Source organism: Fringilla coelebs, assembly GCF_963513975.1.
Source record: "Fringilla coelebs genome assembly, chromosome: 13".
In the NCBI taxonomy this organism is placed as follows: Eukaryota; Metazoa; Chordata; class Aves; order Passeriformes; family Fringillidae; genus Fringilla; species Fringilla coelebs.
In genome coordinates, this window is record NC_140039.1 from 13,438,152 (window position 1) to 13,462,793 (window position 24,642).

Sequence of the window (24,642 nt, forward strand, 5' to 3'; positions counted from 1 at the left end):
TGCGGGCGGGCCGGGCTCTGCGGCGGAGCGGGCGGCGGCGGCAGCGGCAGCCGGTCACGCGCCGCCCCGAGCCGCGGGCACCCGCACGGGAGCCCGCCCGCACCGGGAGGGGGGGCGCGGGGCATGGCCGGGGCCGCCGCCGGGACGGGATCCGCAGGGTCGGGCACGGGGGCAAGAGGGTCTGTGGTGCTCAGCTCCGTCCGGGGCAGGTTCGGGTGGACTCCCGGGGACAGGTTCTCCGTGGCGCAAATCCTCCGGGGCGTGGATTCCGGAGGGGCACCAGGGCAGGTTCCCCGGGGGTCAGGACACGGTGGGGCGGCGGAGGGGGGATGCTGCCCGCGGGGCGGGCAGGGCTGCCCGGCCGAGGCTGGTCCCGCGGCCGCCAGGAGTAGGCAGAGGGAGGGGGCAGTCAGACCCACTAGCAGAGTCCTGAGGAAGGTCTGAGGGGGCCCTGCCCCACACCTGCCCCACACTTGTCTTTCAAACGCTCAGCAAGGATATGCAGCACCCTGGCAGCAACTGGGATGTGGGACCCTGCCAAGGTTCAGGTAATTAGTTAATCTGCTTAATTGTCCGCCTGGAAAACTGCCCACCCTGCCTGGGCTTGTGCTGGCAATGGTACGGTCAAAGCATCAAAAAGTCACTCAGCTCAGGACTCCATCCTGCAGGGTGACACCTGCACTCCAGCTCCCTGCCTGCACACCTGCTCCTCCCTGCCTGCACCTCAGCAGTGCTTGAGCTGCCGAAGCCTTGGCAAAGTCCTGCCATCACCATCGCTCTTCTCTCGCCAGGCAGCAGGTACATGTGGCACCTCAGGTCCCCACAACAGCACCTGTGTGCTGGCAGTAGCACACAGTGCCCCACCCCTGTTCCCTGCCACATCTCCATTCCCGGGGCACTGTGTTCACCACTAGCACATGAGGCATTTCTGGTCCCTGATCCCCTCCTCTGTGGGGTCAGGAGGCTGTGGCAGCCAGCTGAGCACAGAGTCTGGGAATTTGGGCAATGCCGGCACACAGGGCCCCAGAAGGCAGGCAGGGCAGGCAGCTGGTCTGGGGATTAGTGCTGGGGAGGCCGCATGGGGGAAGAGTGCAGGTGATCCTGCCCTGCACCATGCACTGCCAGCACTGGGCACCACTGCAGCTGGATGGCCTCACCCTGAGGAAGGTGCAGCTGCAGTGCTGAGTGTGCAGTGGGACTGTGGGAAGGGAGCTGCCTGTACCCTATATGTCCCAGTCATTGGAGAACCTTTAGCACAAGGCAGGGGCAAAGCAGCCACCCCCACATCCTCGGTGCTGTCAGAGGTTTCCTCCTCTGCCAAGTGACTCACTGGCAGATGAGAAGCTGAGCCCCCTTCTCTGTGCTGCTGCAGCAGCCACATGCCTGCTGCCTGCACAGCTGGGGATGCTGGGTGGAGGATGCAACCATCCAGTTCTCTCAACCCCTGTGGCCATGGCCACCTGGATGTCACAGGCTTTTCATTACTGTTCTCCTGGGTTCTTCCCCAAGAAAGGTTCAAAACCCCAGTTTCAGAGTTTCAGAGAAAATGGCCCCATTTAAATGCCCTCAGACAAGCTGGAACCCAGCTTTGCTTTTTTCCTGACCGTTGTTTGTGTTTTATGGTTCTGCCCTGTGCCCTTCACGGTTCTTCTTGGCTGTGCTGCAGGAGGAACCACCCTGGCACCCTCCCTGGTTGAAGGGTGGGACAAGATCCTTACAAACACTGGTACTGGCAGCTCCATGGACACAAAGGCCAGGAGAAACCGCACACAGCTGGGGCATGCTGATCTAGCAAGGAGCCAGTGACAGTGACAGGGACTACAGGCTGGGAGCAGGACCAGTTCCACCAGGGTGCAAGCAGAGGATCTTGGAAATCTGCTACGATGCAGCATGTACACTTCCATTTTTGTCCAGCAAGACTGGGAGAGGAGCTGCCACCCTCACAGCCATATTGGGACAAATGCCCTTGTTGGCAGCTAAAACCCTGGAGGAGACCCTGAATGGGAATAGACAGGGGGACTGTGGGGGCCAGGGTAGCATGCTGGGGCTTCATCCCATTCACCAGGGAGGTTGTCCTGTGCAAGGGGAGGCATTGCTGGCTGTTCTTGCTGTTACACCTTCATCTCCAGGGATTTTGTTTTGCACTGTGTTCCAGAGCATGTGTGTGGCAAGTAGCTGCAGGGTCCCCAGGGCAGCCCTGCATTGCCCCCCACGGCACTGATGCTCCGTCTCGGCGTGCTCTGCCTCTGCACAGGGGCTTGCAGCAGACACCTCCAGAGGTCCCTCCAAGCTCAGCCATGTGCTGCCAAGCTCCCTGCATCCACACCAGGGGCTGAACAGAGACCTGCACCAGTCCTTGCTAATTCGGAGTGGCAAGCCCACCAAACAGGTTTTGCCCAGCGAAGCCGTGCTGGGGCTGCTGGGGGGGCCGGTACTCAAGGGCAATGTAAACAAACAGCCACTCCTGCCGGCAGCCATCGCCGCCCCCCTTCACTGACAGGAGGGTCCTAAGGCTCTGGGGGCTACACATATGTAACCATCCCCCCGCCTCCCCCGCCTCCCAAGCTTCTCCTTGTAAATTAACATCACTGGACCAATGTTAAGCTGGAAGGGTGAAGGCTTCAGTCTTTAAACACCAGAGAGGAGCTAAAAAAAGAATCCTCCCAATTCCACAATCCAGGGGAGTTAAACAGCTAAAGAACAGCTGTCTGTTCTCCTGCTGGAACAGGACTCTGCCTCTCCCTCCTCCCCCCCCCCAAAAAAAAAAAAAACCAACCAAAAAAAACCCCAACATAGACACACTGAGTTCTGGTGAAGATGAGTTTACTAAAGCCAGAAGAAAGGGATCAAAGCCATTTCCCTTGGTATGGAAAAGCTGGATAATTTGAATTTGTGGCATTCTGGTTTTGTCAACACCAAAGTGTTTCTTTTGCTGGTAACATTTCAAATCAAAAATCAGACGTGACACCAATGCCCGAAGCAGTGGGAGCTGCCCACAGTCACAGCTGGGTACCCTGAAGAGAGTTGCTCTGTGGGAACTGGGACTGTCCAGACATCTCATCTGCTGGATCTGCCTGGTGTATCTTTGGTTTCTGAGAACCACTGGCCTTGAAAAGTGTATGTTGGAGAATGCCTTAATCAGCCAAGAGATACAAAAGACAAATAAAGTAGAAACAAAATAACTTCCTGAAATCTCTGAAACGGAGGAATTTCAGCCTGTAATGAGAAGAGATACCGTACTGGATGAACCTGAGACGCTGGGGCTTGGTTTTCCTCAGTTAAACCACTCCCTGCCCAAAGTTCACAAACAACTCCTGAGACAAATCTGAACCTGATCAAAATCAACCAGAACAATACTACTCTACCAAAACCCTGAACTTTTACATAACAAACCAACAGAGATACTACAAGTGAGAAACAGAGTGAAGCCTCGGGCCACAGAGATAGCATTGTATCAATCTAGCTGAGGAATTTCCACTAGATCTCAGTGGCAAATCTGACTGAGCTGACAGTCTGCTCTGCCAGCCCTGTCCTCCCTGGGAATGTCAGGTACTTCACTACTGTGTAAATGCTATGGTAGTTCAAGCCCATGGCATTTCTGCTGGGAGCTGGGAAGTAAAGCAATGCAGATCCCTTCAGCTTTCCAAGCCAGGGGAGAGCCCTGCTTAGACTGCATGTAATCGCTTACAAGATCTCCAACTGGGCAGTAGCACTTTCAAGCATCCAGGCCTGAGTCTTGCCTCTGACTATGCAGGTAGCACACCTAGAGGAATAAACTGCAACTGAAATGGTCATCCTGCACTAAGGACTCCGAGCATGAAACAAACCCCTTCAATCAGAAGAATCACAATCTAACAGTAAAGAGCAACAGGCTGTTTTCTGCTGAGCCAGTGGATTGACAGGACATGGTTTCTTGGAGCTTGAGGGGCTTTGGAGGCTGAAGTAGCTCATTTGCTTTACACCTGTTGTGCTACACAGGGAAAGTACATCCTCCTCGGGAGAAGAATCCAGGAGATACCTTTTTACACTGGAAATGTTCATTGTTTTTTTCATTTCAAGGCTTCTCTTTCTTCTGCTTGCAGGTTGTTGCAGGCTTTTATCAGAGTGTGGCACTGGTGGGAAATTATTTGTAAGCCCTGTCTGAGCACTGCTGAGGATCTGCTGATGGGGAGTTGCAAAAACCAGGTCAGAGTTTTCTGAATTAAGATCAACCAAGTAGCTGTGAAGGGAATTTTTTCTGGAGCTTTCCAATTCAATAATCCCATTTGCCTTCCTCTGCTTCAGCCCACTCTCAGCACATCCAGAGCGTTCGCCTTTCCCCTTAGTGGAGAATGTTGTCTTGCTCGTTATTGCTTTTTTCCAGGACATCCTTCCTGGACTCAGTTTTGTTTTGTTCCCTACAGCTGCTTTCTCCACCTCATGGTTTGTGGACCAGTTGCTGTGTCTTTGCCCAGGTGTAGCTTTCTGTGTAGAATGGTGGCAAACTTGAGGCTGCTGCTGCTGTGATGGTGTCAGGGGTTTAAACCCTCGAGTGCCTCTCCTGAATGCCTTCCTCAGGGGGGTTGGTAGAGGCCCTTCCAGTGGTACAGGACAGTGTTTCTTCTGACTACTCCCCAAAAAGTGTCTGCCAGCCCAGCACATGCAAGGATGAGCAGCACAGCTGTGTGTCTCCAAGCTGCATTTCACCTCCTGCAGAAAGGTATTTGCTCTGCCACAGGCTGCTGTAGCAATGGGGCTGGCTTTGTTTCCTGGGGCTGGGTTTAGGTCACCGTTAGGTGTGCCATCTCCAGTGAGCTGGTTCCTTCCAGGGGAGTCTCTGTGCTGCTGTCCCACTGTCACACAGGGGAAATGAGACCAGCCTGAACAGCTGCAAACTCCCCTGCCTGGGCAGCATGGTTTGTGCAGGTGCTCCTCACTCAGGACACAGTGCTGGCACAGCGCAGGAGAGGTCTGGAAAGACTTATCGGTCATGTGAGGGGGCAGGCTGGCACTAGACAAAAGTGTGTGCTGCTCAGCTGAGGTATTACACGGCTTCAGGAAGCCAAGTTCTTTACATGCTTTCAGGAACTGGTCATTCAGCTGGGCTGGCAGTGACTCCAGACTCTCCTTCAGCAGCTGCATACTGGATTTCATGTCCAAAATCTCAGCATCTTTCTGGGGAAGCAGAAATCAGAGCAGAAGCAGTAAAAAACACACAAAGAGGCACAATAGTAAGAAAGTTTTAGATACCATACTGTGTCCGTTTGGTATTGACCCAAAGATTAGCAATTTGTATCTTCCTGTGTAATAGATATCCTCAAACTCTCCCACAAAGGTGAGAGGTTTGGGACTGGAGCATCCCCCTAACCCACTGTGTGCCCCCTCTCCTAGGAGCACTGCCTTCTCATGTGCTGGTGTGAAATATCCTTGCCAAAAGCAATTCCTGCAGCAGGGCCTTTGGAGAAACCAGCCCTGATCAGGAGGACTCTGACAGTTTATTCTTGTGTTGCTCACATCCACTTGTTTTCTTTTCACGTCTTTTTTCCTCTCCCTGTGACACACCTGGCTGAAGGGACAAGGTGCTGAAGGGATGACATGCTCTCCCCTCACAGGCGTGCACTGCGCCATGTCTCCAGCAAAGGCGTGTGTCAGGTGAGGAAGCAGTAAGTGCTCCATCACAGCCTGCCACAACAAGGCACTGTTGGCTTCTTCTCTTACTGACCAGGGCTTCATCAGAGCTTACAGCACTGTTAGCCAGTGCTTGGGTAAGCCTCTGTCAGTATCTGGCCTAAAATTAGCTTTTTAATATGTCTTTCCCCTTTCATTATAACAGGAGCAGACTGCTTTATAATCCACCATTCGAAGGCAATTTAATATTCAGTCAGTATTTTGAAGAAGCAGGAGAAATTCAGAATGAGGATTCAGAATAAAAGATTAATTTCTTCACTTACGGCTGCAAGTCTCCTCTCCATCTCCAGCAGTGCCTGCTCCATTTGGCTTTTTTCTGTCAAAGCTTTAAGCACCAAGCTGCAGTGACTTTGAAGAGCATCTTCCACTAAATAGGGAAATCAATAAAAACCACATTTGGTCTTTCATTTGTAAATGTGAATAAAGTGCTTTCAGTACTATTGCTACTTCCTGCATGGCTCGGCATGAATCACCACATGATTCTTCTGCTGTGATCTCCCCAAACCCCTAGCAATGAACAATGGGGTGGATTTTTAATGCAAGGCACTTGACATTTATAAGATGCTGCACATAGGCCAAACCTCATTTACTGCCCTCTGTTAATGTAGCAGCTGGAGAAGAGAGGCTGTGCAAAGCTGCAGAATTTGGTTGGCTGAATTCAGCAGGGAAGGCTGAGGCCTGGTTGTCTGCCCGGTGCCCAACAGGCATGGCCAAGGCAGAGGGACCCCAGCATAGCTGATCCACCCCTGTATAAACAACTCTCTCATGCAACCAGGTGATGGCAAATGGGGCTTGAACTGGATGGAGGTGTAAGAGGTTAATGGCTAAGAAGTGCAACCAGAGAAACTGTCAAAAATGCACAGGAGGCTGAAAACTGAAGGAAAACTGCTAGAAAGAATAGAGGGAAATTATGAAGGAGTATGCAAAGAGCTGGAATTTCCATTTGCTGGTCATGGGAAGAGATGGGGTCAGAAACCACCTGAACCAGGCAGCTGTACCCAGCACTTAGTAGTGGGGGCCCCAGCAGAGTCCTGTGGAGGCACAGGCTCCCTGGCAGGGTTTTAAATTGGAGAAATTTGCTCTTGGCTTCAGTCAGTCTTGTAGAAAAACTGATAAAACCCCAGGCATTTGTGTTATATGATTGGATAAGAGTATAACTCCCCCCCATACAGCTTCAACTACTCTTATAGGAATCACTGCTGTGCCTAATACACTATGGGATAGGAACACAGCTTGCAGTGTGTGTGGAGATGAAAAATCTTTAGCAATCTTGTGGAAGTCTACTTTAATTTTGTAAATTAGGACAGAGAGAAAGAGCTGGTAAGTGGAGAGAAAGAGCTAAACGTGTCTGGTCTTTCCTGTGAAGGGTGCAGGAAGGTGTGTACAGATGGTGTGGAATGTTGGCTGGTTGGCATCAAACAGGATCCAAAGCACTCTTGCTAAGGTAAAGCACTGCCAAACCAATGGGCCTGGAGTGCTGGAGCACTGCATACCTGAGAAAAATCAGAATAAAGCCTACATTTCAACAAGCTGCTACAAGAGCTCTGCAATTAATGAATCTTCTTCTGCTACAGATCCAAGGTGTTTGTTTGATTTTGGTGTCAGATGAACTGAGAGCCCATCTGAAGCTGTTCCTGCTCACCGGTGTTTATCTCAGCTCCTCGCTGAGCACCTCCTGGCCCACAGGGCTGTGCTCAAAGGCTGCAGAGCTGCAGGGCACTGGGGATCCCTTCTCTTCCTGCTCATCTCTTTTCATTAAGCTTCCAGGGACTTAATTATCTCAGTGAGCTGTGGCCTTCTGTCAAACTGGAGATGGAATTGGTTAAAGAGCTAAAAACTATTAGGGAGCAGCAGGCAGAAAGTAATTGTACAGGCTTTGCTTCTGTGAAAAAACAGGGATGTTTTAAAATTTTGGGAAGGAAGAAAGAGAAAAATCTGAGCAATTATGGGCTTAGTAATTTGTTCTCATATGGTGCAAGGTTTTAAAACAGACTTTGAGGAGAAAAATACTCAAAGATATGAAGGGAAATGGAATAAGAACAAGATTTTATAAAAGGTGGATTGTGATTTAATGCACTAAGACAAGGCAGGTGACTTCTTTGCCAAAGACAACACAGTGACCTTTCTGGAGATTCAAACAAAGCTTTTCACTGGAAGATGTAATGTAATTTAAAAGAATGGAGAAAAAATAAGGGGAAACTTAAAAAATAAGCCTCAACTAAAGGGAAAACACCAGCTCTTGAGCTGAGTGGCCTGGGGAGACAAGGCAGCTCTGACAGGTGCTCATCAAGGCCTTCTCATGAGCCAAACAGGCTTCAAATCTGCTATAGTCACCTGGGTGCAAAAGCCAAAGGGCATTCAGTTAATTAGCAAGTGACGCAAGGATGCAAATGCCAGCACCAGAGGCTACAGGTGACACTGGGCAGTGGGGTGAGTGGCAGTGCACCAGCTCTGGCTGACAGAACTGCTATGCACCTCAGGATGTCTGGAAGCCCACACACCTTCCCAGCTGTCTATGTGCAAGGAAAGAAAGAGACTGAGCTAGACATGGGCAGAGAAAAGCTACAAGTTAATTAAGTGCTTACATGGTAATCTCCTCTTATGAAAGGAGATTGAAAGTGTTTGTCTCACTCAGCCACGCAAAGCAGAGGTGCAGGGCTGAGGTGCTGCTTGGGGATGAGCACAGGGAATGGCACCTCCTGGCACCAGGAATCCCCTGTGCCCAGCTGGGTTTTTAACTTTGCCTCCTCCGAAGGAGCCCTGCTTGGGCACAGTGCACATAGCTGTCATTTGGGAGATGGAACCCCACAGCTGCCTTATCTGTGCATCGTCCTCACACACATTGAATTAAAACCACCTCCCAGACTTGAGCTCTAGGGGAATTTCTCCATTATTTCAGGATGCACATCACCACATGGCTTTGCCTTGTTCTCTGTAGGAGCTTGGCTGATTTCTGAGGATTATCTGCACGTATTTCAAGCAATATGCTGTTGCAGACAATTTGGTTGTTGTTTTTAATCTTTTAGTGTTTTGCTCTGACAGATTTAGACTGTTTTAGAAACCTGGAAATCTATAATTTGTAGAATGGGTTTGTAACGGGGGAGTGAATGTTTGAGTGGGCCTTAAAAACGTTTATCTCCCTGGTTAGAAACAAAGGCTACCTGCAATCTGAGAGCAGGTTTTTGAGGATCCTGCCAACCTACAAAGAGAAGGAAAACAGTAGTGACTAAAGGAAGAAACTCCTTTCATGTCACTTTATCACCTTCCATGTCTACATCATGAAGATACAGGAAGGGCAGCATCTGCAAGCTTACCTTATATTGCTGTTCTTCCCCATATGCTTAATTTTAGCTCAGAATTATTTTTAAAACTTTCTGTTTTCCCTAATCTATCTATTCTTCTTCATCATACTATCCTCAGTCTAAAAATAGTCCTGCATCCACTGGGCTTGTGATCTGCACATACATTTGACTCAGCACAGCATGCTGCCGGCAAGCAAGCAGCAGCCAGCCTTTTGAAAGTGTTTCGTTTTTACGTGTAGGAGTATTCTGCAGAAAAAACCCTCAGTACAGAGGAGGGGCACTCTCCTTCCCTCCCTGCTTTCATACCCAGAGAAGTGTTCAGACTTGTCAAACACTAATAAACAAGGTGAAAATAAGCGTTAATAAAGGCTTACCAAACAAAAATAGGCCTCGAGACAGCCAAATTAGATCAGATCAAGGACCCTGTTAAGTCTTTTTTCTTTGAATATGATCAAGAAGGACTGCTTCAGAGGTTTTCTTCAAATAAACCCTGCAGCAGATAGTTATTGAATAACTTGATCACAGACAGGAAATCTTTACTCAGTTAATGGGTGACTTATGCACAGACTTGTGCCTCTCTCGAGGTAATTTAAACAAAGCAGTTTTTTACAATCTGAGACATTGCTGTGTTTTGATTTGCTGTACCCTTGTGTTCGGATGCTGCTGTTTACAATAATAACATTTGGAATATGAAATCTGGCATGAGATAAAAGGCTGAAGGACCTCGGGGTAGGGCTGCCACCCTGTGCTGCAGAGAGTTCCCTGCAAATCAGCCTGTACCCCGGTGCAGCTGCACTCCCAGCAGCTGAAAACTACAGCCTGAGCAGTCAAGGGAGGGAGCACCAGCCTCCCAGCCTAGGAATATTAAACAGCAACTGTTTCTGATGTCTCTCTATCATCATCTATGCAGCTCATCCTGAGATTGGCACTAACAGCACAGACACTTTAAATAACACTTTGGAAGGAGGTTGGTTCCCCCATGCCCAGATTCAGTAGGGGAAATTGGAGGTGCTATAAACCTGGTGAGACACGGGCAGGGAAGACAGCTCTGGACCTCAGCAGAGCACTGCATGTTCTCCCTGGGCAGCCATGGAGCTGTGCCAGAGGGTGAGACAGTTGGGCTGACATGGCTGCATCCTGCTCAGATACACTCCAAGCAATCAGCTGTCAGAGATGTGCTGACTTAACCTGGGTCCTGTTCTACAAGACATCAGATAGCACCTGCATCAGGGGACTGCGGGATGAGCTGCCCCATATTGCACCCTGTGCTACAGCACACACTGCTCCAAGCCCTCAATTGTGACAATGAGGGGTTCCAGTATCTACTGGAACATCCACACTTCCTCTCACCATCCATACTCCATGTTTTGGAGTCTGGTTAAGTCCTTCAAATCCTTTGTCAGTCACTGCATGGCTAGTTAGCAGCTACATGGAAAAAAAAATTTAAAATCAGTTTCAAACTTTTTGACTGTTCAATCCATACAGGACATAAGGAAGCCTGAATTGGGTGTTCCAGTCTGGACCATATTGTTCAAGGTAAACAAGCTCAAATCTCACCATTTTAAACACAGCCATGTTCCCTGGAAACTTTGCCAGCAGCTGCTGGGCCTGGGGAGTCTGGAAGCAAGTCATGTTTGAAAACTGCTCACTGGGCCCTGCATCTTGTCAGAGAACTGCATCACCTCATACCTCTGCAAGTGACATATTGCACATTACTTTGTCACCCTTGATGGCAGTGTGTGAGAGGATTGCCTGTGGCACTCAGGCTGGGAGGATGCTGCTCGTGTGTACTGCAGACAAGGTGTTGTGGAGGATTCAGCTGTTCTGAGCTGTCACAGCTGGAACTACCAGATACAGAACAGCAAAGCAGCACAGAGAGGGCTGAGTGGTGAAAATTGACATTTGTATAAAAAAAATAGAAGGCTTTGATAGAACTGTGGGCATGAAAATTAAAATGTGAAAAATAGGAAAAGAAACAAGCTACAGGAGTGGAAACCAGAAGGAAAGACAAAAGAATGAGTGGGCAAGACAACCAGAGAAACTCTATGTATATAAGGTGGAAGAACTGAGGCCACAGGGTCTGTCTGCCTCTTTACCTCCCTGTGCATTACACACTGAGATGTGAGCAAGGCACAGAGCACCTGTGCTTCTGTGGAAGCTGCTCAGCCAAACCTTGTATCATTTCCAGGGCCAGACACAGCTCTATCCGCTGTGTGCAAGCACATACGGACAAACACTCAAAAAAGAACATTTAAAAAAATCTTCCTGCACAGATCATGCCAGCCCAACAGCACTTGGAAATGCTTTGGAAATACATTTTGAAAAATATTTTCTGTTTTGCTCTTGCCTGGTGACTCTGCCAAATGTGCTTGCTACCCACTGCTAAAAATGCAACCTGTGATACTCCTTATAAGTTTTTAATGAAGACAGACTTGATTTGAAGTTCCACCTTTTCAGAGTTGTTGGGATGTTCTGGTGCACTAGTTCTCTTCATCCTCTGCATTCCTCTCCTACCTGTGAAATCCTCCCCTGCCACTCATTTAACATATCTCTGCCATGTCACCCACATTCCAAGGTACTGTATCATCACTCACTGGCATTCAGAACTTCATTAGCTCTGAATTTAGCTCTTGCACCTGAGTTTTGGAATTTTATACCAGTTTTTCAAGGAAACTGCCTCTTTTCAAGGCACTAGCGTAGGTATCTATTTAGTGGGAGCTTAATTATCCATCACTCTGATATCAGTCAAATGACAGTGTTTATCTGCAATTAACCAGTGACGGATGCACCTTCCAGAAATATAAAAAGAACAACATTGTGCAGCATGTGATGATTTTCATTATATATTCAACACTCTGCAGCATGATGCATTACAGAAAGTGCCAATTTTTCTTTTCAATTGCTTTGAAAATCTAGCAGCATGCACCTCTGGGAGGTTTCTCATTTCATTCAAGGCACATTCATTGAAAATGGATATGGAGAGGAAACAGGACAACTGAGTAAACTGTATGGAATGAAGAGGGGGAGTCATGAACAATAGATTTGATTTTCAGTGCCATGACAACAATTTCTGTTAGCGAGCTATGCGAAATTAGGCAAAGTCCTGCTGCAGAGTGGACAAGTTGAGGCACTGAAGTAATTAGGAGGTGAGAAAATGTGTAAGAGGGAATTTGCTGTGCTGGCCAAAGAAGACAGATTTTTGTTTACATTAGGGTCTCACCAAGAGCACTTGCCCAGCACAGCAAGGGAATGTTCTTAGTACAATGAGATTGGTGTTTCAAATGTACAGCCTATCATGGCCTCCAGCATAATGAATCAGACTCCTCTCTTTTTGCTTGAGAGGGCTCTGTTGATTTAAAAGCTATCTGTCAGAGATGTGCTTTGTGGAAGCCACATTTTGCCACACATTGAATACCACTGTGCTTTTGTGAAGGTCTGCTGCCTTCACCTCACAGGACAACTCACTTCACATTTCTTGTGTATATTGAAAATGGCCTCTTGTTCTTGCACAGAGCAGAGCAAGCTCTGAGCAGTCCTGACAGAGTGTTGATAAAGCATCACACCAGCATTAAAAATTAATGTACTCTCAAAGGCTCAGATCTAAGCTAAATTAGAAACAATTTCTTGAAGCATTTTCCCTCAGTAAAGATTTCTGTGATTAGCCACTTGAGAGACAGAGTTGTTCAGAAGTATTTTATATTATTAACTTTTCTGGAGGTCACTCTTTTATCATGGCAATAGTGTGCTTCACTATGGGCTTCTCATTCAAGAAATGGGCAATAGTAGTTTTGTTTACATCCAAAACTTAATCACTTCAAGCACAGAGGAGCAATGGAAGACTTCAAACTAACATATGAAAATCTGAGAAAGCCCTAAAAACTGAAAGTGGATACTCAGAATATAAATATCTAAGTTATTTTTGCTGTGTATTCCATTAGTACTCCAGATAGCCTAAAAATGATCGTGCTCCAGACGATACACAAAAACAGAGGTGTGTTTATCAATTTGAGCACAGTGTCTAACCATGCCACACCTAAGTACAAGAGAACGGAGAAAAGGAAAAAATGAGATAGTAGGAATGGAAAAACTGACAAGTCCATACCATGGATAAATCTTAATTTCTCTCCTCCCTAAGGGAGAACAGCTGTGAGCAGAATGACTTGCCCAATTCACCCCAGCCTCCAGACAACACGCTGACATTTGGCAGTTTGACTGTGCCCTCTGCTGTTAACAGGAACACTGGAAGGACTCACATGTCTTGGAAAGGGTTTCTAGGCAAACCAAACTGGATTTGAGTTTGGAATCAAACATTTCTTCAAACTTCTCAAAGCACACTGGCAGCTGTAAAAACAAAGATAAATGGGAAAATTAAAACATTGCCTTTTCTTTGTTCGCAAAATCACATCTCCAGATGCCACAGAACAATGACTGCAACTCATGAAATGGAACAGCCTGAAAATGGTTGTTTATCTGTCATTTGAAACAATTTGTCCAGCTGTTGGTTGCAACCCCAAAGAAGATCTGGGATGGTCAAAAGGCTCATGAAATCTGAACATATTTCAAAAAAGAGATGCTGATCTGTAAAATAGGATTAATTATAACTAATAAAATTAATTATAGAAGTGTTGGGTCAGAGACCTTCACCTTCAGACCACAATGACTAATCCTGAGAGCAGACTGCTTTTGTCACGCAGAAGGGAAAAAGAACTGATATTTGCAGGCTGGCACTACAGCTTCTTTTGTTCTAGAGACCCACAGAAATTTCACCACTGGCTCCGAGGTAAGTCTGTAAAGACCTTGACCCCAAGGACACAAAGGCAATGGTATATGCAAAAAAACCCCTTATAGTCGTTGGTTTAAAGTATTTGAGTGCTTAAGACACAGAATGTAATATTTTATATATCAGCATAGCAAAGGAGAGAAAGTGAATACTGAATAGTCTGTATATTCAGTGAGCACTGAATAGTCTGTAGTATTTCTAACTCTTCATTATTTTACATTCTGAGTTTGAAGTAACTTACCTCTTGAAGCTTGTCTTTGATGCTGGAAATAAAGGAGCTTAGGACTTCACTGAAAAGGAAAAAAAATAACAAGTATGAAACAGAAATGTAAATTACTGAAGTGTACAAAAAATGAAAAGATCACTGTAAAAATGAGAGAGGAAACACTACAAGGCATAGTGTAGTATGAAATGTTAGCACAGAAACATGATTACTTCGGGGGGCATAACCCTTTGAAGTCACCTCAGTCACCTTCTTGTTTCAAGAAAACATAGACTCTGCAATGTAAATTAAGAAAAAAATCATATTCACACATGCTCATATATGTCATATACATTAAGTATGGGGTTTTTACTCTCAGATTTTTGGCCTCTCTTTCAAATTTGTAGCTGGCATTTGCCCAGCTGTCCATTAGCTGCTGGGGTGTGATCACTGTGTTATCAGCTCCGGAAGGACCCAGCCTGTGCAGTGACGTGCCAGTTGCTGCGATACACGGGTATTGTGCTTGGACTAAAATAACTGTGGGAAAAACATGGGAAAAGCTTCAGCATCAACAAAGCCCAGGCCAGGAAGAACAAATACTGCAAATCCTTTTCTCCTGAGATTATGCCTGCAGTTTCTGTTATCTGCCCTTTTAAGTTGAGCCAGCGTATCAGGAACCAGGCTATATTCATGATTAACTTGCCACACCAAAATGCACGAATGGTTGCTAAGCAAAGTGATAACCTTTTCCTCTCTGAAGATTTGGGTCATTTTAAGTCAATCATTTGAGTGATCTAAATTACAACAGCCAAAAATATGCAGAGGCCAGGTAGAATCTAGTTATGAGAAATCTCTCTAGGCTTATGGAAAGGAAGATACTAATTTTCTTAGTCAAACTTGAGGGGGATACAAATTGATAAATTATACACTTATCTTTGAAAAGATAATATAGTTATTTCTAAAAACAGGCTTCTAATCTGGGAGCAAGTCTGGAGTGTAGGAAGAAGCATAATCCATTTAAAGAAAAAATAAAGAATAATTATGAGTGATGCCTAAACATTTAAAAATACTTTGTCATTTCATTACAAAAATCTTCCTCTAATAGGCAATTGAGAATAAAATTTTGTCTTAACAGAAATGCAGTGCCCATTGAAAAAGCAAGAGAGATACATAGCCAGATTTGATCAAAGGCTCTAATAAAAACCCACTTTACTTTGGATGTTACATTACAAAATGTACAGTGCTAAGAATTATTTATAGGTGCACTGGGGAGTTTGCCATATTTCATTTTTGAGCTTCAAATTGCTGGCTTGTTCCTAGAGGTCCTTCAGGACCTACAGGTACCTGTAATTCTTGACATCTGACAAACAGCAGATGCAAATTACATTAGCAAATAACACTTGTCTGTTACCAAAAAAAACCAATACATTAAAAATCTTGTATGAAAATCAAATTCTAGAGATTTGTGCAGGTTTATAAAGATGCAATCTGCACACAAGTGTGTTTGGCAATCTCCTCATTTGGCCCAAATGTGAAGGCCATCCTCAGAGTCCCTTTTATCACTCCCCACATAGCCTATAAAAGTCTGAGAAATAAGGGTTTTCACAGAGAATCAATACAGAAAAAAGAAACAATGCTGATTAGATAAAGACAAAGGTAAATTCAGGTTAGAGGTTTGCTGTTCAGTGGGGCTTATGGCTGAATGTGTTACATAAATTGCAAATAAACACTATTCTCTTACCTTGTAACCCTTTCCAATTAGAAATTATTTAAAACCTGAAAATACTTTTCTTGGAGAAATATGCAGCTATGCCATATATGATTGTAAGAGGGGAAGGAGGAGCTGCAGAGAGTGAAAATCACCAGAAGAGAAAGAATTTCCAGTGGATGTCTACATACCGGTCATATTTGTCCTTTATTTTGTTCTTATTCACTTCAAAATTTTCCAGGACACTTTTTACTCTTCCTGCACCAAAATTAAGAGAACCTTTTTCTCTTGTTTCTTCATCAAATAACTGTGGTTTTGTCTGGTATTTGGTAAAAATACTGGGCTCACTCTGTGACACAAACAAAAGAAAACCGTTGAAGTACAAAAATAATCAGAACATTAATTAGAAGTAACCATTTGTTTATCCAGTGCAAACAGACTTCACAGTGATTGGACATGACAGATTACACTGGATGAGGAGATTAAGAATTTTGTGAGATTATGCCTCATTGAGTGTGTCTAGTTAGATCAACTCCTTTGGAACTGAGAGCCAGCCCAAATTCCTCCAGACACAGGCTTTCCTCTCATCTTGAGGATTTTCAGTTTGCTACAATTATAAGGTTTGCAGGGTTTTTTCCCTTCTATGTTCAAGACGGAGACTATAAATGAATTTCAGTTCCTGGGATTATGGAAAAGTTCAAGTTGTCAGTAGAATCTCCCTATATAGGAATCTAAAAAAAATCTTATTGAATTGCCTGGTGGATGACATCATTTTGCTGCCAGCTAGCAACATTGACAGACTGTAGATGAGTTTTTCACATGCTTCAATACACTTTTTAGAACAGAAATTTAATATTAATATGAAAGCTTCGTTCTACAAAATTTCCAGACACTGTGTGATGAAAATGGAAATGCCTTTTCCTTAAAACATAAGAAAATGCAAATTCCATTAATGTTTTTTTAATCGTGAAAAGTGAATTTCCTGTTTTGTGTCTGATGAAAACTGCTCCTAGCCAAAATGCATAGGACAGCAGATAGCATCTGGAACTGAAGGACAGCCTGGGGCCTCCAAGCTGGCACCACTGCTCTTCCCTAATCTTTGCTCCAGGTGTGTTTATTCTGATCTGGTTCTCTCTGTTAGCTGCGCAGGAACTATTTTAGTGGAGGCTGGTAACATCAGAAACCATGAGCTGTAGGAGGAATATTGTGAGCATAGAAACTCTTCACCCCTATCCAAAATCATCCAAGCATCTACCTTAATAACAGAGCAGCAAGGTCATTGTCAGTGCAGGGAAGCAAACACTGAGTAGTTCTGTCATCCTTGTGGAAAGCTAAGGAAGTGAAATACATCATTTTTGAAAGAAAAATAGATGTAATATTCTAACTCTAGCTAGGTAGGAGGTCTAAAGACATTAGCTTGAGAATAATTTCATATTATTTCAGTAACTTAAAAAATGTGATTGAAGAAAATAATACCTATCTCAATAATAATTTATAGCAATCTGTTATAAATACCACATTCATCTGACCAGGCTGCTACTTTGCCTTGTAACAGTAAGGATGTGTATGTAGGAAGAAGACAACTTGATTTCAGCAGTTACTGACATTTGCAAATGTTACCACCCGATTTCAGCATTTCCATTAACTTTGAATGGTGGCTGTGTGCCTGTACAGGGCTGAGTGAGAGCGAGACTCACATCCTGGGAGTTCTGCTGTCCCAGCTGCGTGCCCAGCTCCAGCGGTGCTGCTGCCGACTGCGCGTTCTCCGGGCAGAACTGGGAGCCAAAGAGCAGCTGGGAATCACTCAGACTTGAGTAGTCACTGGCAGTGCTGCTCCGCATGGAAAACTTGTTGGGCCTGAAATGGGGCAGAGAGGGATGTGAATGAGTCTGGAGCAATTAAAAAGCCAAACAAAATTCCCTGCATGGCCTGCTGGAAGTGCTACTCTGGATAACAATTTCTGTTGTAACTCAGGTGTTGCTTTGATAAATTGGAAGGCAGCCCCAAGAGAATAAACCTTTCTAACTTACAGTTGACATTTCTTGGGCATTTATTCTCCTGATGCCTTAAGTCTGACACAGTAGAACAACAAATAAATAGAGGTAGCATATGGCTGGATGAACTGATATGAATTGTTGGAAGTATTTCAAACATATTAACATGCTATTCAAAAGTGCTCTTCTTTCCCTTGAGCATTACTCAAATAAATCTTTCCTAGATACCCTTGATTTTCTGCTGTGTTGCTCTGATTCTACTCCTCTTCAGAAACACTCTCATACTCTCTCCTGCTTTATGGACTAGGCTTGTGGCACAGGATCAGCTTCCCTCAGACAAGGGCTTCCCTGCACAGCTTCCCTGCTTCTCATTGTGTTGGAGGCTGACTTCAACTTTTTTGTTAGCAAAAGTACATATAAAAGACTTTTTTCATTTTCCACAAAGAATTGTAGAAGGGTTTGGGTTAGAAGGGACTTTAAAGATCACCTAGTTCCAACCCTTGTGCCACAGGCAGGGACACCTTCCACTGTACCACGTTATTCAAAGTGGCATCCCTTCTGGCCTTGAACATTTTCAGAGATGGGGCATCTACTGCTTCTCTGGGCAACTGGTGCCAGTGCCTCATCACCCTCACAGGAAAGAATTTTTTCATAACAATCAATCTAAAGCTACCATCTTTCAGTTTGAATGATTGCTATTCCATTGCTCCACATCCACAAAGTCTGGCAGAGTGTTTAGGCTAGGACCAAACACAAAAAAAGCTGTGCCAGGTTTATATTCTAAGTTCTTGCTTTTTTTGAGCTACCAAGATGGAGAGATGTGTTGCTGCCTTTGGAGCTGGGAACTAGAGACCAAAATAAATGAAAATAATTAATGAAAAATTTACACAAGATTTTTCTTCCATATCAAATTATACCAGTAAAGGAGAAGGAGCAGGATAATATGTATAACAAGCGATGATCACCCCAACATTTATTAGCAGTGACGTGTTTGGTTAATCCCCAGTTTTGGAAGGAGCCCAAACATCATAAACACAACAGGGAAAGGATTTAACAGCAGCACTTGTACTGCTCAGTCTCCATTATACAGTAGTGTCACTGACAATATCATATTAATGCTTTTGGCTTTAAGCTCACTGAGTACACTGAGCTGCAGGCAAAAATAGATAAGGTATGGGTTTCCGAATTCTCAAAAAGCCTGATAAATCTGTCTGAATTCAAACCTTCTCTCTTAATCCTTCTCTGGACCCCAAATCTGCTAAGAAAAAAATCTGACTACAATTTTACTTGCACAGCTTCTTGTTTCCATCTCAGCTAAGCTTTGTTAAAAAAAAGAGAAAAATTCTTAATCTACAAGCAGTATGTGGGGGAGATGTGAGCACATGGGCTGCCCTGACCCCACACAGGCAGAGGCCCTGCATTCAATGTGAGTAGTACATCTCCTACACCAGTTTTCTAAACCCTCTTGTCTTCCAGCAAAAAAAACCTCCCTCTTAGTTTGAGGAAGGGTTTTTATAATCTTCTGATGTTTTATGGCCTTGACAAACCCCCTTTGAAAGAGTCCAGTGCAGCTGGTGAATATCACACCCCACGATATGCTCATTTTCTCAGATGCTTCATGTTATTCAATACCTGAAGCACAAGGTTCTTATAACAAGGATTTTGTGAGAAGTATTGAGCTGAGAGAACTTTATGAGCCAAGTGACTTCCTAGGCTTACTCTGTACTACAACCAAAGGCAGATGTTGGCTGCTCTGGAGCCCAGTTTTTCCGTCTTAAGTCCACTCAGCAGTTGGTTTAGGAATGATGGCACTTTTGCAAATTAAAGGGGGAGGTGAAACAGATGTCTCTTTTGAATACACTCATTCCCCTGAGCAATGGATTTCTTTATCCCTTGCTTAACACTGCTGACAATTAATTTACTAACAAGACCATCTGGGCAAGCCATCACCCTGGCCATGCTTGGCCCATGCCTGTCCCTGACAGATCAGACAACGATGATCACATGTGGGAGCAGATCCGTGACCAGGCAACTCCAGCTCTTCTAACCACCTGACCATTCCCTTCAGAATGCCTGAGATGCAGGGATGCATGTTCTGTCCTAAATATAAACCTTTTCTCAGAAACAGCAAGGAAACATCCCAGGTATGCAGTTCCCTCCTAAGTGAGGAGTGTAATAGTTTACCTCAGGAGAATTTCTGGCTTTCTGCTGACATGAGCCGTGCCCCAAATCATCTGTGTTGGTGCACATAACATTCCTTTGGTACTGGCACTAGCATATGCATCCAAAGTAAAACCAACTTTAGATATGTAAAACAAGTTCTTGACAGCTCCAAAAAATGGTAAATCATCCTCTGCTGACTGATGGTCAAATGACTTCATTTTCCGACCTAACTTAATGCAAGGTATTGCAATATTGGCAGCTCCAACCCTTTCTCGTGATATGAGCGTGATCTAAAAAATCTGCAGCGTTCGTTCTGCATATCTGGGGGATCAGCAAGATCTTCCCAGTCTCTGTTTCCTTGTTGTCAGTGGAAATTCCCCCTTTATAGGAGGAGTTAGAACTTTCAGGATCTTCTTTCATTTTTCTAATTTTCTGATTTCCACTCCAAGTATTTTAGCACAGTCATATGTAAACATTCACCTTTCAGTCAAAGGTTCTGCCTTACATCAAAACAAACATGTCATGCAATAAATACCCTCTTCTTAAGTTTCCTAGATGTTCTAGGCACATTGACAAACTAAAGCTTCATAACTGTAAATCGCCATAGGCATCATCAATCTTTTTTTAAGAACTGATATTTGTCTTCTGTTGTTTGGATCCATCCTAATGTGTCAACACCAAGGTTTAAGAGTAATTTGAAAAAGTAAACTGAGATTTCTACAATATGCACATTTATCTGCAGTGCTGCCATAAGCACTGATTTTCTCTGGTTCTGTCATCCCCACTGAACCTGTGCCAACATCCTTCTTCGTCTCAAGCACTGTGGGTGAAGCTCACTTACACCTTTCTGACACATTTCTTCAAAGTGCAGTAAAGCCTCTTTCCTAAAGAAATCTTTCTCTCCTAGTAGCAGTGTCTTGAGTAGGATCAGTGCCATAAAGTCTCTCTTCTCCTGGTTTCCCTCCAGAAAATCTCACAGTCCTTTCTGCTCCTCCTCATTTAGGAACCAGGACTGAATCACAACAAATCCAGTATAAATTCTGGGAGCTGCCATTCACCTGCTCTTCCTCCTGGCTTTAGCCTGTATCTATAGGAGCTGTCTCTAGCTCTGCTATTCTGCTCTCATCCTCACTATCAGCTGCCTGCCAATGTGCCAATATGCACAGCAAATGAGCAAGGATCAGCCTTGGCTTTGGGCACAGGGGAGCTGGAGGAGTTAAAATCAAAGAGTTGCTATTGCAGCCTCCAGCCATTTGCCATCTCTTCACTGGAAACAGTCACAGCAGAAAATTATTCTTCTGCTTCCTGTCCTCTGGAATGTCACTACCTTCTTGCTGCAAATAACTTGCACCACATCCTAAAAAGAATTTCTACAAACACATTCTGGAACTGGCCCTAGTGCATTAACCACTATGAAATCCCTCCCAGTTATTCAGCTCAAACACTGCCTCCAGTTTCCAGATTTCAAGTTCAAAATCCCTCTGGTCCTATTTTAATTTCTCAAGGTCATTTTTCCTTTCTTCATTATTCATTCAGCTGTGATTCAATACTGCCCAGACATCCTTACCTTGGCATCCCTGTAGCCCTTTGTCCTGAGCTGGTTGCCAGTTACAACAGAGCCCTTTCCTTAAGAGGACATTGGCATTTCTGCAGGGTAGCCCTGTTTGCTCCCTCAAAATTCATCCCCAACCATATTAAAAGTTAGGTATCTGGAGACAAGGATGTTCTTTTGCTACCCCCCCTCTCTAGCCTGAAGCCATTTTCCAGCCTGCACTTACAGCCCGGGTTTCTCATTCCTCTGAGGCTCTAGAATTTTACAGCTGCTCTCCTGGTCTTTGTCTTGGCTGTCTCCTTCATTTTCTGCTTATTCTTGAAACTTAATGTAACTTCAAAATATCTGACCTTGTGATTTGGGATGGAATTTCATGGATAATGGATTGAATGAGGTTTTTAAACTTAGAAGTTATTCTCAACAGCAGAAATAAACCATACAGTGTAGTGGCCCAAGTAGGCCTTAACTTCAAGAAGCTTTTTAGAATGCCTCTTTAATATTTTCATAATTTCTTGGCCTTACATACTCTCTGGCAGGCTTTCTGCTTCTGATGTCTTTGGAAGTCAGTATATGAGCAGCTTTTATGCATTTAGCAAGTTACTTCTTTTCTCATGGTACAAGAAATTTCTCATAACTTCAATTTCAAACCAATATAATCAAGTCTAAATAATCTTTCTCCCTCAGGCAAGCATTTAACCCTTTGGGCTGTACAGTTTAATTTAATTTTTACTGAGGCTTATTATTACTATTCCACTGTCTTTTTTCTTTTAATTAACAGTAGTGGATTTTTTGGCTTCTGCTGCTCCTGCAGAGATACTGACTCCAGTTCCCTACTGCCACTCTCATGGTAGCACTACAAGAGCAAATAGCCTGAACAGGGATCTTGTGCTCAGTTCAGGGCCAAGGCAAGATGTGTCTTCCCCTGCGAGCTCCCTGGCCAAGGCAGGTATTGATGGTGTCTGAAATGTACTTTCAGCATCACACCCCTGTGATGCTTATCCAGTCAATCAAAAGCTGATTGAAGCATCAGTGCTTTTGTGTCTGCTGTTCTCTCATCCTCTGTGATCTCCCTCTGCCAGCCCTCCTGGCTGGGCAGGCAGCAGCACTGCTCTAACGTGGCACTTTCTCTAATGAAGGCTGGCATTTCAATCCATAAAAACTGTGTCCTTTGTCAATACACTCAAATTGAGCCTAAGCTTTCCCAGTATAGCTGTCATGTGTCCCCCTTCCACCCTCTAAAACAACTGGCACCCTGATACTATTGTCCAACCTGATAATATTCCCTCTGCTTCATTTCTCATATCTCTATTATGTCAATATTCATACATAAAACCAGGTGTCAGGGGCTCTGGTTCCCCACACCCTATTTCTCAGGCTGTTACGGTTGCAGAGAAGCACTTGTGTGTCTGACAGATAACAAATAAAACACAGAGCACTTTTGGGCTTGTGCAGAGCTGTGTCTGTGAGGGCAATGCATCACTGGAGCTCTGCATTTCCTGGGGACCTGGTGGCAGCTGCTCTCAGAAGTAACACCCTGACTCAAACTTGCAAAGAACTCATAGAGTGAGTCATACTCTGCCTAGATTATACGCTGATTTTATGTTTAATTTTTAAAGCTCCCTGACAGAGTTTTCTGGGGATTAAACAGCATATCCTGCTGTGGTGGGAAAGGTTTCTAGCAATAGAAGTGAGCCAGGGAAAAGTAATCAACATTTTTGCCCCCTATTTCAAATATACACGCACACACATTCACATGTTCCTGGGGGAAACTTTTCTTTCTTTTAGAAAAAGTCAATTGTCCACAGAAAATTTTCTCCCCCTTCTTACCTCCTCTAAAAACCCAGCTGCATTTCCAGTAACATTTTATGCACTATTTGACCCTTTTGAACTCACTCGTAAAAAATGTGGAAAATGCTGAGGAGTGAGTGTTAAAATCTTGCCTATATTTTCTTCCTGCATTAATAAATGAGTTAAAAGAGAAGATGTGGTAGATGATAGGCTACTTTGGAGGAGGAAGAAATTCAAGTGAACCCTTTCCAAATAGGCATCTATACTTCTTCCACTCATTTCCTTCCATATGGCACAACTCCACAGAATTATTTATATATTTTAAAAATAGATCTTATATATCTTGTATATAATATAAAAATGCAATTATATATTTTATATATATTATTGGTTTTTAATATCTTCTTTAAACCTCCCCTCCTCATTCTCTGACTTGAAAGTCACAGGTTTTCAAACTTAGAAACAACTTATTGAAAACCAACAAACCTCTCAAAAAAACAAATAAAATTAATCTGCAGGTACCAAGAAGACAATAGAGTTAAGCAATGCACAATTATAAAGACAAAACTGTGAGAGATATAAATAAATTTTCCCCTGAATTGGCTCCCCTTTGCCCCCTGCATCTGTGCAAAATTCAGTTAATTAATATCTATATGACAAGCATTTGTATAATGGGCAAGAAAAAGACTATTATGTTTTCATTATCATCCATCACTTTGGTTACATCTGGTCAAAGAGACAGTATGACTAAAACTGTGAATTTGAACAAGTTAGTTATGTAAGTGGGTTATTTAACTAACAGAGGGTCAGAGTACCAAATTCATCAATTAGCTTTTCTGGAGTCAAAAAGGGGATGAGTCCCACTGCCTTTTTTAGCCATGTGATACAAAGGATGCTCTGAAGTACAAATTTCAGCTTGTCTTACACATTTGCCCTCCAGATGTTTATATCTGAGTATTTGTTGCTTCACTGTAGATTGTAGATGTGCAGAGCTCTAGCTGCTCTTTGGCTTCTGCTGGGAAAAAAACAAGCCATGTGTATAAATGCAGGATATGGAATAATTTTTGAGTTACATAATGTGCAATAATACTGCACATCACGATTCGTTCTATCTGCCCTCTGCACAGGCAAGAGGAACACTTGACTTATCTCCACGGCTCACAGGGCTTCTCCAAATACACCCTGAATGGACAGGGGTTCAGCTTCCAGCCAATGCTGATTTTTAGATTCCCACATGGTGGATCTATGGCAGTGCTGGCAGGCTGGGGGTATAAACAGGATCCCGGAGCAGGCTAGTGAATTTCCATTAGACTTCTCTAATTAGCCACAGATCAGTTCTGGACATGTTTCACCTCACCTGTCATCACCCCTGGCAAGTGTTTGGTTTTACACCCCCCATCCCTTCTCCATCTCCCCACACCCACACTCACCCGAGGGCTGTCGGCGTGCTCAGCATCTCCTTGATGTTCCAGACGTTGAAGTTCAT

General features: G+C 44.4%; 1 protein-coding gene across 1 annotated transcript; it reads right to left on the reverse strand.

The window, feature by feature from the left end:
• Nucleotides 1-3,477: 3,477 nt before the first annotated feature.
• Nucleotides 3,478-24,642, reverse strand: IHO1 (interactor of HORMAD1 1; the record flags this gene model as incomplete). Its single annotated transcript, XM_084214560.1, has 8 exons — nt 3,478-3,608; nt 5,055-5,154; nt 5,931-6,034; nt 13,223-13,310; nt 13,991-14,039; nt 15,851-16,008; nt 17,357-17,516; nt 24,587-24,642. 8 exons carry the CDS (start codon nt 24,640-24,642, stop codon nt 3,478-3,480), a joined length of 846 nt encoding a protein of 281 aa, XP_084070686.1.